Below are 17,094 nucleotides of genomic sequence, written 5' to 3'. Positions count from 1 at the left end.
TGGCATAACTACAGAGTTGTACCCACTGACATTGGAAGGTCATAACTTTCAGAAAAATGAATTTTTTTAATGAAATTTTCTATGCATATATTATTTATTATGTAGATTCCGAATATACAAGAATTTTCGGTGAAAGTGTTTTGGGAGGGGGGTGTTGACAATTTTCGGAAATTCCACTTAAATTCCTCTTAACTTCCAGGAAAATGAATATCTATTTGTGAAATTTTCTACAAATATACCTTGATGTATGTACATTTCGAGCATGTAGGAATCTTGAAGGAAACAACTGCAGGTTATTTTTGAGAAGTGTTCCCCACTCGGTGGTGTTTCAGAGCAAGTCGTCCATATTTGTTTCATTTTTCTCTATTATGTGCGTAAGTGCATTCATAGATTTTTAATGAAGTAATAGGCAGTGAAGAGAAGCCGTCATAAGAAAACTTTTAACTACCTCTATTCCTTTCTCCCCCTCTCTCTACCTCTTCCTCTCTCGCTCTCTCAAACGCATACACGTGCAAGTACACAATCATTCAGTAAAATATAACTCGTGTTCGTCAATGATTTGTAAATATACCACGATTTTCACTAGGGTGTTAGGGTTAGGGTTTAATGTTAGGGTTAGGATTAGTGTTACGGTTATGGTTTTATGGTCAGGGTTAGGGTTTTAGGGTTAGGGTTTAGGGTTAGTGTTAGGGTTAGTGATAGGATTAGGTTTAGGATTAGGGTTGGGTAATCGTGCAGGTGTTAATCTGAAAAATTACAGATATGTGAAAAGTACCGACCCTGCCATCTATTATAACTTTTGTTGTTCTGTTTAATATATACATAGATTATGCCTCCAAAGAAGAGAGTTTGCTGGGGAAAGACAGCAACAGACTGCAGCAATTCACCACATTCCAGAAGCTACTTTGAACATAATGCAAAATGGTACATCAACATCTTCTTCCCAATCTGATAGAATTCTGGCAAAACTGTGTAGCAACAGATCGCCAGCAATTGCTTCATCACAAATTGCCGTCCTAGCTCCTGCGAAAAGGGATTGCCCTGCTATGTAGCCAATTAGACGGATGAAATTTACGTACGCTTAATAATTTTATGTAAAACAGCCTTCAGACTTTCCCTATTAATTTCATCGTCTTTTGAATAATGAACATATTTACATCATAAGGGTTTTTTCGTTGTAAGGCTTTCTTTTTTAGTTGATTTTCACCAAGCAAGATGGCGTAATAAGTTACCCGGACAAGGTTGGGTTATACTGCTAGTGTATATATATATATATATATATATATATATATATATATATATATATACATACATATATATATATATATACATATATATATAGATATACACATATATTATATATATATATATATACATATATATACTCTTTTACTTGTTTCAGTCATTTGACTGCAGCCATGCTGGAGCACTGCCTTTACAATTGACCAAATTGACCCCAGAGCTTATTCTTTGTAAGCCTAGTACTTATTCTACTGGTCTCTTTTGCCGAACTGCGATGCTTGGGGGACAAACAGACACACAAGCACACACACATATATATATATATATATATATATATATATATATACACATATATATATACACACACACATATACGACAGGCTTCTTCCAGTTTCCGTCTACCAAATCCACTCATAAGGCTTTGGTCGGCCCGAGGCTATAGTACAAGACACTTGCCCAAGGTGCCACGCAATAGGGCTGAACCTGGGACCATATACATATATTATATATATATATATATATATATATATATATATATATATATATATATATATATATATATATATATATATATATACATATATTATATATATATATATATATATATATACATATATAGATTATTTACATATATATATATATATATATATATATATTATCTGATATATACATATGTTATATATATATATGTATACATATATATTATATATATATGTTATATACATGCACACACACATATTGTTGCATGAGTTCAAAGTGAGTACACAAGCACCTATCTGGTGTTGTGGAGCAGATGAAAGCCTGATATATAACATACAAACTTATTCTAGACATCTCTATTGCTGGCAACTTTTCCAATCCATTAAAGTTTGGTTTCAGGTTTAAAAAAAAAAAAAAAAACTTATCAAAGATGAAAGAGTATTTAAAGTTTTTGCCAGAAAACTATTTATATCAATGTCAGAAACTATCATTTACAACCAGGTAATATAACAAGTATGTAAAACTGCAATTGACTGAAACTAGAATCTATATTGTAACTTGAACATTTCTATAATGGAATCTATCTTCAGTAGTTACACCCAGGGAAAGAATTAGATGGAATAGAGTTTCATAACCATCTGTGATGCTGGTAAATTCCTTGCTTGCTTGCTACTTTTCTTATACCAATAATAAGGTGTATATGTGCAGTATTTTAACAGCTTTTCAGAGTGTTTGTTAATTGTTCCAAGTATTAATGCTAGTTAACACCAGTGGTTCTAGTACATGTACAATAGAGTATTGCTGTCAAGTCTAGAGTATAGATATTACAGCTTCTTCAATCACTACCTTCATAAATAGCATTTAATACACAGTTTTTCATTCAATATTTTCTCTCAAAAAAAACTCCAGGTCTTGATTTGGCCTTTCTCTGCTTCTTTTCTTCTCACACTCATGAAATTTATTCTTCAAAATTAAACAGCCAGGCTTCATTTATTTGAACTAACTGATGCATAATATTTCTACTTCTTGCTATTGACTTTTTAAAAATTATTTTTTAGTAGTAAAAAATACTAGTGTGGAAAAGTTAACAAAATAAAATCTTTACAATGTATAATACTTGTGTGCTCTAAGGGAAAAGAATTCTAATGCTTTGAGCAAAGTTCATCCTTGAAAGTTAATTATGGTGAAAATTGTTTTGCATGTAATTATCTATTTACTTTAAGGCAAGATATACAATAGAGAACATCAGAACAGAATAGAACAAAGCAGTAAAGCTGAGAAGTTTGTGATGGTTGCAGAAATCAGCAGATTACATTAATTACATTGGCAATTTGTACAACTTGTGATACAAATTGCCAATCAAAACAAATGAGCCAATTTGCCACTGCTTTCAACTTGACTATTTTACCAGCTAACATAGCAGTATTAAATTACAGTAAACTTTGCAATATATAAGTGTTCTACCTTTATGTCTACCTGTGTGTCAAATCAGATCCTACAACAAATTGAACTATCAGGAAATGCTAGTGTTAAATAAATCATTTCACTTGCAAGAAAACATAGACTTGACCATATACCTAATGTAAAATAGCTGAGTGGATATGCTACTAGACTACTAGCACAAGAGTTTTCATTCCAAAGTATGTTGATATGAATTTTGGAACAGTATACGTCTTTCTATGCAGCCTACTTTGACCAGCTGCTCTAGTTTATGAAATATTTATTATCCATGATGAACCATATTGTTACAGAACATTCATTTACAGCTAGTTGGAATGAAAAAGGCAGAATAAATGTGCCATTGGACTCCCAGGTGAAAGATTTGGAATTCAAACTTACTTTAGATATTTCAGTGTATATTTGGATTCATATACTTAATACCTCACTCCTGAAGCCCATAAGGAATGAACAGATACCATATTGCGAAAGATAGATCGACTGGCATCCTACTGAAGGATTATGAATCTTTCATCTGTTTAATATCAAGAAACTAAAACCAAGCATCTGCTCTTAAAAGTTCCCCACCCATCCTTGAAATTAGAAAACATTTTAACAAAATCTAAGTACAGATTATTTAAGCATATTTTCACACTGAACAGTCATGAATACAGACAAGCTGTTTCTTTTTAAATCATTGTTACAATAACCTCTGTTTCTCTGAGCATAGCAGTTTACATACTAAGTCTACCTGATGTATGCAGCTCTACTGCTGAGACAAAGGAGAACGTACATGGTTGCTCAACCTACTAGAAACAGTAGTCAAATTTACCTCAACTTACACTTTACAGTCTTGTGAAAAGAAAAAACACATTGGATAGAATAGTTCCACATTCCCCAAAACAATGAGATAGCCATGGCTGGAATGTCTTTGATCATAAGTCCACTCAATCAGTGTTTATTTGAGGCTAAGCAACAACAACCACAATGACAACAATGACCTCTGCTCTTCTTGTGACTACTATGTCTTATCACCCATGACACATTAGTTTTGCTAACCATTCTTTCCTTGATTTGGAATCCTCTCCCTGAGCACATTTTTCTTACAAGTATTAGAAAAATTTAAGCTAGAAATGAGTCCTATTAACTGCATCAGTTTGGAATGAGCTATTAGAGTCATGGGTATTGTCCTCCCTCTATACTTTGTTCATTTTGATGTCTAGTGAGTAGTCAGAAACAAAAACAAACACAAACATAACCAAACCCATCCATACATGTACACACACACACACATAGAGAGGGAGGTGAGGATTTCAGTTTTAAATAATCATTAAAGACAGTAGCAATGTGAATTTTTGAAACAAACCACAGCACACAACAGCAAGTTTGCATTACGTCAAAAAAACAGATTTTTTATTTTTATTAATAATTTAATAACTAATGCAAAACTAATATGTGAAATTAAAAAGAGAGAGAAATAATGTGAGTTATGGTCAATATTCATTGGATCTCCTTTAGAATGAACAACAGTAGCTACTCTTCTGGGCATAGATTCCACCAGATTGTAACATATTTCCTTAATTTTATCATCTCTGTGTCACATTTGAATAAGACTGAATAATTTCTTGTTTCATTTGAGATCAGTGACTTTATGTGCTCTTTGCATATGCTCCAGAGGTTTTCAGTTGGATTTAATTCTGGTGAAGAAAGACGCCAACCAAGTGGTGTTACACCATGTTGATAAAAGGAATACATTGAATGCTTGCTAACATGAATTGATGCGTCATTGTGGTGAAAATGCCACCACAGTTTAGAAACCAGTCATTTAATTGCAGCACATGACGTTCAATGATATCCTTCACATAATATTCACCATCATGCTTTCCTTCAAAAACATGACTACATCCAGTTCCCCCATAGTAAAAACATACCTGATGTCTTACTGCTTTTAAGAAATGATCTGATGGATGACAATGTACTAAGCAGATAAAATTTAGGCAACCATCTATAATCTGAATTATTATCTTGTCACTAAAAATGACTGTTTCGCATTGTTCCAAAGTCCAGTTTATATCAATTGGCTATCTGTTGTATAGTAAGAAGTAGACATTTTGGTGGTTTTATGGCACAGATGCCTGCTGCATTCATTGTCCACTGTAGAGTGCATAAAAAAACCCATCATCTTTTGGGCCAAGTTGGTTTTTAACATCCTGTTAAGTATTTTGAGGGCTTTTGATTGAAATTTCCCACATACGATGAAGGTCACATTCATCAAATGCACAACAAATGCACCACAATTTTCATATCGAGTATTTGCATTTCCTGTACTGATTAATAATTTGTGTAACATTGCTTTGCCTCATTTCTATATAATTTGCAATCTGATGATGTGTCATAGAGATGTATTCATGAATCACTATAATTTTGGCTTATTTCTCTTCACAGTTAATTTTGCTACTAATATCACTAAATCAAGTTTAAAAAAAAAAATTCCTATTGTCACATGATATATATGTATATTGTCACATGATAAAAATGGTTGTTTTATCTTTTTAAAAAAATAATTTTTACATGCAATGTGAAATCTATGGAAACAAGAAAAATACACTCAAAATGAGAATATTTTTGTGCAAACTTGCTGTGCACTGTATTTGCAATATTTATTAATTGACAGTGAAGTGAGAAAGATTTATAATAGCAATGACCTTGAAAGATGAAGAAGTGCTTGAGAAAAGAACTCTCTCTCTCTCTCTCTCTCTCTCTCTGTACACACACACATGTATACTTCACATAAAAAGTTTTAGCCATTGATAAACACACACACATTTGTAAAGCAAACAGTGATTACATTTCCTGACCATAGTTTTATTTAATCAAACTTAATCAACTGTATGCACCACTAGAGTGAAAAGAAATAATTTGTAAAGATATAAACAATTGTCATTGCCATTTCAAATGATCACATGATGATTGAAGTAAATGTTGCTTATGATGCATCAAAAAGTCCTTCTTGATATGCCTACAATTGAATTTGAACATGTTATGGTAGGTTGAAATTAGCTCACTTATGTTAAAGACTATAGAGTTACTTTGTAAAAAAGAGGTTGCATTTCTAAATTCTGACCATGTAATGCTGGTGGCTTGTTTCTTCTTTTACCTATTTCCACACATTTCAAAAGTACTGTAGTGTTTTCTAGGTGTTGATGACAGAACAAGCTGTGCTGAAGTTCAGAAGGAATAGTCCTTGATGCATTGTTAGTGAAGCCAACAGAATAGCATACAATGCTTTTTCTAGATATTTGCCACTTAAGGGAAAAAATACTATAACTCAGAATAGCATGTCAGCTCTTTTACTCAATATTTGTTTGTGGTATTTTTGCATTGTGGTTCTTAATGACACTTGATATTTTTCATGCAGCAATGTGGTCAGTCAGGATATATTTTCCAAGTAGGAAGAGAAATGTTTCATTTTTTTTTTATGTTGTTGTATGGTGAGTTATACCATATAATTCATGCTTGTAATATTTTTAGATGCTTGTTGTTGATAGTAAAGACTTGAAGCCCTCTTGGCATCAGTCACAATGTAGTTCCACTCTGCAAAAAGGTTGTTTCATTGGAGCATAATTCACTTTGCTTTTGTTGATGCTTATGGGTGCAAGCCTGCAATTTAGTGGTAATGAAAATGGTAAAGAGGTACAATGGGTTACTACAAAATTTCTTAAGTGCCTCATATGATTTTGAGTTTTGATTAGATGGTATATTCTAATACACCTCTAATATAACCTTGCCAAGCTTTTCTCTAATTTTTGAATGTTGTACTTTATTTATTCCTACAAGCAGAAAGTTCACCCTAAAGGTAGTTTTAGGAAAGTTACTAAATGATATTTATGCATTCGATTCCCAATTTGTGTAATTTTTCTTATATGTAGCATCTAATTCTCCATTGTATCCTTTATTCATCTAATAGTATTTTGCTCAGTAAATAAATTTAGGGAAAAACTACAGAAGAGACTCTTCACCAACTTAATTTCCTCATTACTTTCTGAAAAAGACTGGTATTTCTACTGAAATTTTTAACAAATACTTTTTAGATGATGTAGATTATGGTTATATAGGAATTTAATGTGGGGGGAAAATGGGGAGGGGTCAGATATTTCATACATCTCCACTTTTTTTCTGATATGTTTTGATGATTTAATTACAATTACTTGTTTCAGTCATTGGGCTGTAGTCATGGTGGAGCACCACCTTCAAAATTTTTAGTAGAACAAATCAACTTATTTTAAAATTTATTGTTTTCATTCACTGAACTGCTAAATTACAGAGATGTTAACAAACCAGCACCAACTGTAAAGCAGTGGTGGGAGACAAACACATACATATCATATATATATATATATATATATATATATATATATATATATATATCATGTAACCTCGTGGGCATCGGTACCATTTTCCTCTTTCTCCGTTCTTCCATTCTCCGAACTTTCCATCTTTCCGACGAAGGGCTACGCCCGAAACGTCATACACTCTCTCTTTCCTTTCCTGAGCGTCCAATAATACTATCCATATCACGTCCTCACTTTGTTGTTTTTTTGTTATTGTGTTTTTGAACTATATATATATATATATATATATATATATAGGCGTAGGAGTGGCTGTGTGATAAGTAGCTTGCTTACCAACCACATGGTTCCGGGTTCAGTCCCATTGCGTGGCACCTTGGGCAAGTGTCTTCTACTATAGCCTTGAGCCAACCAAAGCCTTGTGAGTGAATTTGGTAGACGGAAACTGAAAGAAGCCCGTCGTATATATGTATATATAGGTATGTGTGTGTATATGTTTGCGTGTCTGTGTTTGTCCCCCCAACATCGCTTGACAACCGATGCTGGTGTGTTTACGTCCCCGTAACTTAGCGGTTCGGCAAAAGAGGCTGATAGAATAAGTACTAGGCTTCCAAAGAATAAGTCCTGGGGTCGATTTGCTCGACTAAAGGCAGTGCTCCAGCATGGCCACAGTTAAATGACTGAAACAAGTAGAAGAGTAAAAAAGTTATATATATACACACACACACACGTATATACACACACTCATAAAGCTTTAGTTCATCCATGGCTATAGTAGAAGACACTTGCCCAAGTGACTGAACCTGGAACCATGTGGTTGGGAAGCAAGCTTCTTACTGCACAGCCATTCTATGTGGAAAAACAATTACTTTTGAGATACACATGATTCCTGCTATCCCTAGCATACTCAACAATAGACTACCTTTAAGTCTGCTTGAAAAAGAGAGATTAAGACTGTAATAAAATAATGAAAGAATTAGCATTGTACTCACCTTTCTACAAAGATATTTTTCAAAGAATATGTGGGAAAGGGTGGAATAGTCTTCAAACTTAGTTTGTTTTTCAACATAATTTTAATTGTACCACATGAAAATGTTTGAAGAAACAAAGTTGAGTTACATGAAATAGATGCCCCTTCCCATCTTTTTACTTTAATTTCTGATATAATCATAATGCACAACATCTGAAAGGTATTTGTAGAAAATTTCATTAAAGAATACCCATCAGGTTTATTACTATTATTATTACTATTATTATTAATAAAAATATCAAAAATGTGGTAGATAGGCAGAATCAATAGAGCATCAGTCAAAATGTCTTGCAATATTTTAGTCTTTTTATATTCTTATTCTGTTGAGATAAAATCAACAAAATAAGTAACATTCATGTATTGAGGGATGGATCAATTTAATTCCTAACCTTGAATTTCTTGCTTTGTGTCTGTATGGGGAATCAATATTACTATTATTAGTATTATTATTATTTTGGTTTGGCTCAGGTTCAGTCTTATTTCTGGTAGAATTTATGTGGGTAGCAGGTTAGTACCTGTAACCTTAGGTATCCACAAGTTTTCAGCTATCTTTCAAGTGCTTAGAACCTTCCTGATAATCCTTGCCTAAAAGACAAACTTTCTGTAGGAGCTCTACGAGGCATTCTATTCCAATCTCCTTAAGCCATTCGCCTATATCTTTGCTTCTTGTGCCCAATGCACAAATTATTATAGGCACAACCTTTACTGTTCACATGCTCCAAATTATTATTATTATCATCATCATTTTATTGTCTTTGCATAGCTTCTAACGCTGGAGATGTACTAGTGTCAGCTGTTCACTACCAGTAACTAAGGTAACACTCCTTATTTTTCGAGAACCATCTGGAGTATTCAAGCGGTTCCAAGCAGTGCTGTTTTCTGCAAGTGCTCCACCCTTATTGAAGCCCCTATTTGTTCCATGTACTTCTCAAGATTTTTACTCACTGTTCCCAGGGCTCCAACAATTATTGATACTACTACTACCTTTCTCAGCAACCACAACTGTTGGACCTCCCAAGCTAACCTGTCATATCTATTGACTTTTCTTTCTCCCTTATCACATACCTTGTTGTCAGCTGGGCATGCTATATCTATGATCCAGCATTGTTTGCTTTCTTTCTCAATTAACACTATGTCTGGTTTCCTATTCTCTATCTCATGGTCATACTGAATCATAAAATACCATAGAATTTTTGCATTATCATTTTTGATGAAGCCTTCAGATTTATGTTCATACCACTTTTTTGCTCTGTCAAGTCCATACTCTATTATTATTATTATTATTATTATTATCATTATCATTATTATTATTATTATTAGGGTGGCAAGCTGGCATAATTGTTAGCACGCTAGATGAAATGCTTAGTGGTATTTTGCTTGTCATTACGTTCTGAGTTCAAATTCCGCCCATGTCAACTTTGCCTTCCATCCTTTCAGGGTCAATAAACTAAGTACCAGTTGAGTACTGGGGTTGATGTAATCGACTAGCTCCCTTCCCCCAAACTTCAGACCTTATACCTTTAGTAGAAAGGGTTGTTGTTGTTGTTATTGTTGTCTTTTAGTATGTTTATCAAAAAGTGAATGAGAGTGGCAAGATTGATGAGACTGAATGGATCTACTCTGAGTATACTTTTCTAAGTAGGAGGAAAGTAACTGGAAGAAGGTACTTCTCATACTTTGTGAATGACAAAATAAACTGGGAATTTTGCATGGGGGTTTACCTTGAATTATTGTAAGTGGACTGCCCTGCTATTGAAGATTCTATCTATTAATTATTTCTCTAATTTCTATTTATATATCTTTTAATGTTGTAGTGTCTCTCCTCGATTGATGCAAACCCCACCTGTTTTGTGTTTTGTATCTTGTCCTTTGATATTGTCCTCCATGTCTTAGGCCCATGTGGCCAATAAAAAACTCATTATTATTATAATTATCATTATTATCAAATATACACTCACCATCTTCTCGAGCTTGCTTTGAATGAGGTCCACAGAAAGCTAAGTATTTATTTGGAATTATCCAGTTTAAATCACCATTTTCCACTTTCTGAAAAGATTATATAATTGAACAACATTTAATTCAATTTTGATATTATCAGAATTACTTCAAGCTGGGGTCATATGCCAATAACAACAACAACAACAACAATAATAATAATAATAATAATAATAATAATAATAATAATAATAATAATATCTCTGGCTGCCTAGTCCTGGCTAAGAAGGCATATATTCACAGACACGATAAAGTTGGGACCTAGATACACTGGAAGCTATGCCAACACTATGGAATAACAACAGAAAAAGATGGTATAGGCACACCCCAAAAAAGGTCACAGAAAATGAGAAAGCAACCATACTCTGGGATATGCCAATACACACAGAGATATTAAAGTCAACAGACTGGATATAGTTGTCAGAGATCACCAAGAAAAAAATGCTTTCTAATTGATGTATCAATACCAATGTTTCTCTAAAAGAAATGGAGTAACTTTCAAAATATAAAGATCTGGAAATAGAGGTAACTTGAATGTGGAGCCAAAAGACAGAAACAATTCCTATTATAGTAGGTGCATTAGGTATGTTAAAAAACATTCAGGCAAATACATAGCAAAACACCAGGACTTTATATACAGCATACAGAAAACAGCACTACTAGGCACCACACACATCCTACATAAAACACTTTCAAGACAGTGAAAACAAGAGCAACACAACAAACCACAGCACATACCCAAGGCACACAGAGCTGCACTCAGTAATGCAATGAAAGCACATGATAAAAATAAAACTACTGAATAATAATAATAATGGTTTCAAATTTTGCCATAAGGGCAGCAATTTGGTGGTAGGGGATGAGCTGATTACCAGTATCCAAGAGTACAAGAGTCAGAGAAATGTAAGGTTTTCTGAGACTTTCCAGTTCAAATGGACAAGAAATTAGAAAACAATAGACCAGATGTTAAAATTATAGACATGGAAAAGTGAAGTTGCTTACTTATCAACCTATCATGCCCATTTGCTTCCAGAATCATAAAGAAAGAGGAAGGAAAAAAAAAACCAGTCCCTTAAAATTTGAAATAGGAAGAATTTGGAGCATGCAAATAGTAAAGGTTGTGCCTATAATAATTGGTGAATTAGGAACATTAAGCCAAGATATAGACAAATGGCTGAAGGAGATTGAAATAGAATGCCCAGTAGAGCTCCTACAGAAAGTTTGTCACCTGGGGACAGCAAAGATTATCAGGAAGGTCCTCAGCACTTGAAAGACAGCTGAAAACTTGTGAATACCTAAGGTTATAGATAGTAATCCGCTATCCACATAATCTCTACCAGTAATAAGACCAAACCTAAGACAAACCAAAATAATAATAATGATAATAATAATTCTTTCTACTATAGGCACAAGGCCTGAAGTTTTAGGGGATGGGCAAGTCAATTTATATTGACCCCAGTGCTCGACTGGTGCTTGTTTTATTGACTCCAAAAATATATAAGGCAGAGTCAACATTGGTAGAATTTGATATTAGTTTTATGTTTTGAGTTCTAATTCTGCCAAGGTTCACTTTGTCTTTCATCTTTTCAGAGTCAATAAAATAAGTACCAGTTGAGATCTGGGGTTGGTGTAATCAACTTGCCCCTCCCACGAAATTTCATGCCTTGTACATATAGTAGAAAGGATTTTTATCATTATCATTATTATTACGATTATTATTATCATTATAAGTTACAGATGTACAAGAGATGTAGTGGTGTTACAGACAAGATAACAAACAAAGTAAGCTGTGCATGTGACAGATGCACAGAGGTGATAAGCAATAAGACACAACCTGAAATAGATTCCTTTAAATGCTTGGCAGGCTTACTAGAACTAGTTGATAGTGTCTGTTATTAAGGTGATATAATTAGCAGTATAGGTGTTTGTTCTGAAAGTATAGTAGCTAGAGTAAGAACAGGTTGGAAAATGCTGGCAACAGGAACTTCTTCAGAGTTAAAAGGAGGTTGTTTGATGCTTGTGTTCCAACTGTGATATTGTATGGTAGTGAAACATGAGCTTTGAATGCAGAAGACTTTTTGAAGGGTAGAAAGAAACAAAACAAGCATATTCCAGTGGATGTGTAATGTCAGTGTGCAATAATACCAGAGTACAAATGATCTGAGAGAAAAGCTTTGTATAAGGGGAATCAGATGTAGTGTGCAATATATTTATATCGATATATGTGTGTATGTACACGTAACATGAAACTTGGTACAACCTGTTACATGGTTGGGTGATCAATGACTAAACCAGCAACTCTATCAATTCTGCTTAGTAAGGAGAGTGGTTTATGTTGGACACTGCAGGATGAAAAATAAAATTTGTCAAAGGACAGATGAACTCAATAAGGTCAATGAGTATCTTTTCTTAGACATTTCTCTAGAAGGGTAACTAATGTAACACCTGCAACTTCATTTGCACCCAATGATGTAAACTAGTTCTTTTGGGGTGAATGCATACATTGTTCAGAGAGTAGGATTGGCTCTGTGCAAGGCCTTTCTTCACTTTAAAAAAATCTTCAGGTACAGGCATACATTATGGCTGTATGTAACTAAAAACAAGGCAAAACAGCAAATGGAAAATTCCATGATGGAACAAAGGCATGTGTCAGTGTGGGTGGTAAGTTCTCTGCACACCTGCTGTGCAAAAGTGTGTAAGTTCTCTGCACACCTGCTGTGCAAAAGTCCCTAGCAAAATTTTTAAAATCCCCTCCATGCTATATTAAGAGAATAATCAAGTAATGACAATACTAGTTTTAAATTTTGGCACAAAGCCAGGAGGGGTTAAGTTGATTACATTGACCCCAGTGCTCAACTGGTACTTATTTTATTGACCCTGAAAGGATGAAAGGCAAAGTCGACCTCAGAAGAATTTGAACACAGAATGTAAAGAGAGATGAAATGCTGCTAAGCATTTTGCCTGGTGTGCTAACAATTCTGCCTGCTCACTGCCTTAAGGTGATGACAATATTCAAAGTCCCTCCCTCTCTCTATCTCTATCTATCTGTTTATTTATCTATACAAAGATACATACATACATACATACCCCCCCCAGCCATATATTTGTTGTCGCCCTTTGTACCCCTCACCCCTCCTCTTATATACCTGCCAGTCACCCTTTTTATTTCAACTCCCTATTCATTTTAGTCATCTCATTCTCTCATCACCTAAACCTTCCATCTCTTATCTCTCTGACTTGTAAACTATGTGTGAATGCTCCTCATACCACCCCATCACTCAACCTCCTTCATCCTTCAATAGGCCTATATATGAGAGACTGCACTAGTCCATCCTCATCGCTTTACTTGTGCCCACCTTCCCTTCTCCATCTATCTCTCCATTTTTATCATCATCCTCTCATTCATATATCTTGTCAATCCAATTGTGATGCTCACTCACTGACCCACTACCATCTTCCTCTCTACCTCTTTGTTTTTCACCTCCAATCCTCACAACTTCCCCTCCACCTCAAACCATTTCATGTCTGGCTAACCCATGATTTTCACATCTCTCAATAATTGCATCTACATCCTTGGTAGCTCCATCTATTTTCTCTCTCTTACACCTACTATCCATATTTACCAATATTGTGTGGGATAGTCTTGGATCCCCTTTAAACAATCTATCTCATCACCTTTACAAGTCCATCCCTTCCTTTGTTACTAACATTTAGTATTAATTCCTTCTCTTTCCCCTGCCCCTTCAATACTCCCTTCACCAATATTGACTATTCTGTTATTCCACACTATCACCCTTTTACAACTATAAATCTGTTCCTCTTGTCCTCTTTCTTAAAATCATCTATCTCTTTCTCCCTCTTTCTTCTTCAATTTTAGGGGCACCTTCAGGCCTTTCGTCTTAAAGGTGAGATCACTGAAACTGGTGCCACAAAAAAAAAAAAGCATCCAATATACTGTCAAGTAGTTGACATTAAAAGAAGCAACTAGGGGCTCCTTTGTGGCTCAATGGTTACTCATTCATATTCCATTCAGAGGCTTTAAGAATGGAGTACCTTTCTCAAAGATATAAGTAGCATTACTGAAATAGCTAAACCTGGAGCTGAGTCTCAATCAGAAATTCACTTTGATAGGAGTAAACAAATCCAATCCAGTGTGAATAACTACTAATTCAAATAGCCAAATACCTGCATTAATTATCAGCTGAGCACTGTTTAACTTGAACAAACACTTGTGTGTGACAGAAAGCTCTCCACATATCACAAACAAAGCTGTGTAGTTAAGGAGCTTGATCGCACTGCACCACTGCATGGCCCTTTGCAGAAGTGTCATTATCATAACCTGAGATAGTCCAATACTTTGTGGATGAACTTTAGTAGCTCATCATACACACATACACAAACACATGTATATACATTTCGTGGTACAAACAGGGAGAAACAGAACTCAATAAACAAAATGGAATATATATATTTCTTTATTTATTAGTTGTAAAGCTACATAAGAGACTCAAGGACCAAGACTTTCATGCATCACACACATCAAATGTTGGTATAAGCTACGCACAAAACTCATGTTACTTATATAGATTTACAGATAATCAGTATCATCATCAGTACATATTGCAAAGCTGAGTTTGTGAGTGTGTGTGTGTGTTGCATCTATAGAAATTCACACCTTACAAGATAGCAACCTGGGAGTTGTACCAATGCATTCCTCATGGCCGAAAATGCCCGGAACCGGCCATTTATTATTTTGCTTCCTAAGAGGTGATAATCCACACTTGAATTTTAACATAAATATCAGGTTATCTGAGATACCATATTGACTTAATAGAGTTATAAGACTAAGCCCCACTAACAAAATACTTTGATAGATCATATATACAATTTATGTCCAGTTACTTTCTGATTCCTTCACCCATTTCAGCAAATGTAATGAAAGCTATGCTTAATTGATTAGGTCACGATAAGACCAAATCATGATCACAGTTGTGTCCCATATGTGTCACGAAAATGAATTATTTTATTCTCTCACTACAAATTTATTTCTAGTTAACTCCTTTTTTTTAAAGATTGCTATATCGAATAAGTTAACATTAACTTCTATATAAATTAATCTCTATAAACTGAACTGGCTTTGTATCGATATAGCACGATTATAACTCACTGGACGAACTAGCAAAAGAGTATATTTGTATGGCACAAAAAATGTAAAACTTTTCACCACTGGAATCTGATATTGATTTTGTTAGGATTAAGAATAAACCCAATTTTTATAGAAGAAAGCTATGGCTTAATGAATTTAATCTAGATTTCTGGTCTTTATATTTTATTAGAGACAAATGGGATTTGAACAAAAGTGGATACAGGGATAAAATATAAATACCATTGTTGTTGGTGATATCAAAATTGTTTAATCAGATTAATATAAAGGTTGTGAAGGTAACTGAACTATAAAAATAAATTGACATAGTCATGACTTCAACAAACCATGTAGTTAGTCCCCACATAACAAATCTGATTTTCTCAGCAACTAATTCATTCCTGCTTTATGCTTGAGTTAACAATAACACTGCTCCTTACCCACCCTCATAACATAGAAATGCTATAAATGCTACATCAGTATGCAAAGAATTTAAATTAAAAATGTAAGATAAAGAATCTTGATTATGCTAGCAATAAAATGCAAAACACTGTCTGTCTGTATGCAAGCTTAGACTTTGACTTAATTTTATATACATGTATACATATAGATATATGTAATCAGCTATATAAATGCACTCACACACACTTGTATGTGTAATACAAAAGCATGTATATGTATATATATCTGTATATATACATATATGTATATACAGGTCTGTATATATGCCTATTCTGTAGTATATGAGTGAGTAGACATATGAAAGAAGGGCACTCAGCACATTTATTAGGAGTTACATGTATGGATCAAAGCAGTTTGATTCAAACTCCTTGGTACTCTGAGTTTCAAGCATGTCACTAGTTTTCACTTCTTGGAGTCTGAATGAGAGTTTGACTGAAGAGAGTCAATGTTTATTACTGGACGTTAGCCTGCAATTGGTCAAGGAAGGTCACGTGGTGTCACAGTTTGATGTTGGTATTTCTGTGACAGCAATTACTTGGAAAATATCACACGGTGTACAGGAAATCGACCATGTGGTGGACTGGAAATTGGTCACGTGGTTGAGGGGGGGAAGTATATACGTGTATATGTGTACATGTATATGACCATACATCTGTGTGTATGTATCCATACTTATACGAATGAGTATGTGTACATAGATGTACATTCACATATCTGTGCGTGTGCACACACACACAAATGCACACATATACAAATACACACATGTACACTTTTATCTACATGTATATATACATAAGAGCACATGCACACGTGCATGTGCACATATAAATATTCACATTTACATATGAAAACATGCATGGATGCACATGTGTATGGACATGTGCACACATGTACACACATCTGTGCACATGCATACATGCTCTCATGCACATGCACATATATGTGCACACAAGTAT

General features: G+C 34.3%; 1 protein-coding gene across 4 annotated transcripts in view; it reads right to left on the bottom strand.

The window, feature by feature from the left end:
* LOC106880867 (dual specificity protein phosphatase CDC14A) overlaps positions 1–17,094 on the bottom strand; it is a 157,097-nt gene that overhangs the window by 54,297 nt on the left and 85,706 nt on the right. For all 4 annotated transcript variants that reach the window (XM_089355214.1, XM_089355213.1, XM_089355215.1 and 1 more), the window contains one exon: positions 10,497–10,584. In XM_089355214.1, coding sequence (XP_089211340.1) covers positions 10,497–10,584 — 88 coding nt within the window. The remainder of the gene's footprint in view (positions 1–10,496; positions 10,585–17,094) is intronic.

The sequence above is a fragment of the Octopus bimaculoides genome, chromosome 7 (assembly GCF_046866305.1).
Source record: "Octopus bimaculoides isolate indiv1 chromosome 7, ASM4686630v1, whole genome shotgun sequence".
Lineage (NCBI taxonomy): Eukaryota > Metazoa > Mollusca > Cephalopoda > Octopoda > Octopodidae > Octopus > Octopus bimaculoides.
This window is presented reverse-complemented; position numbering and strand designations above follow the sequence as displayed.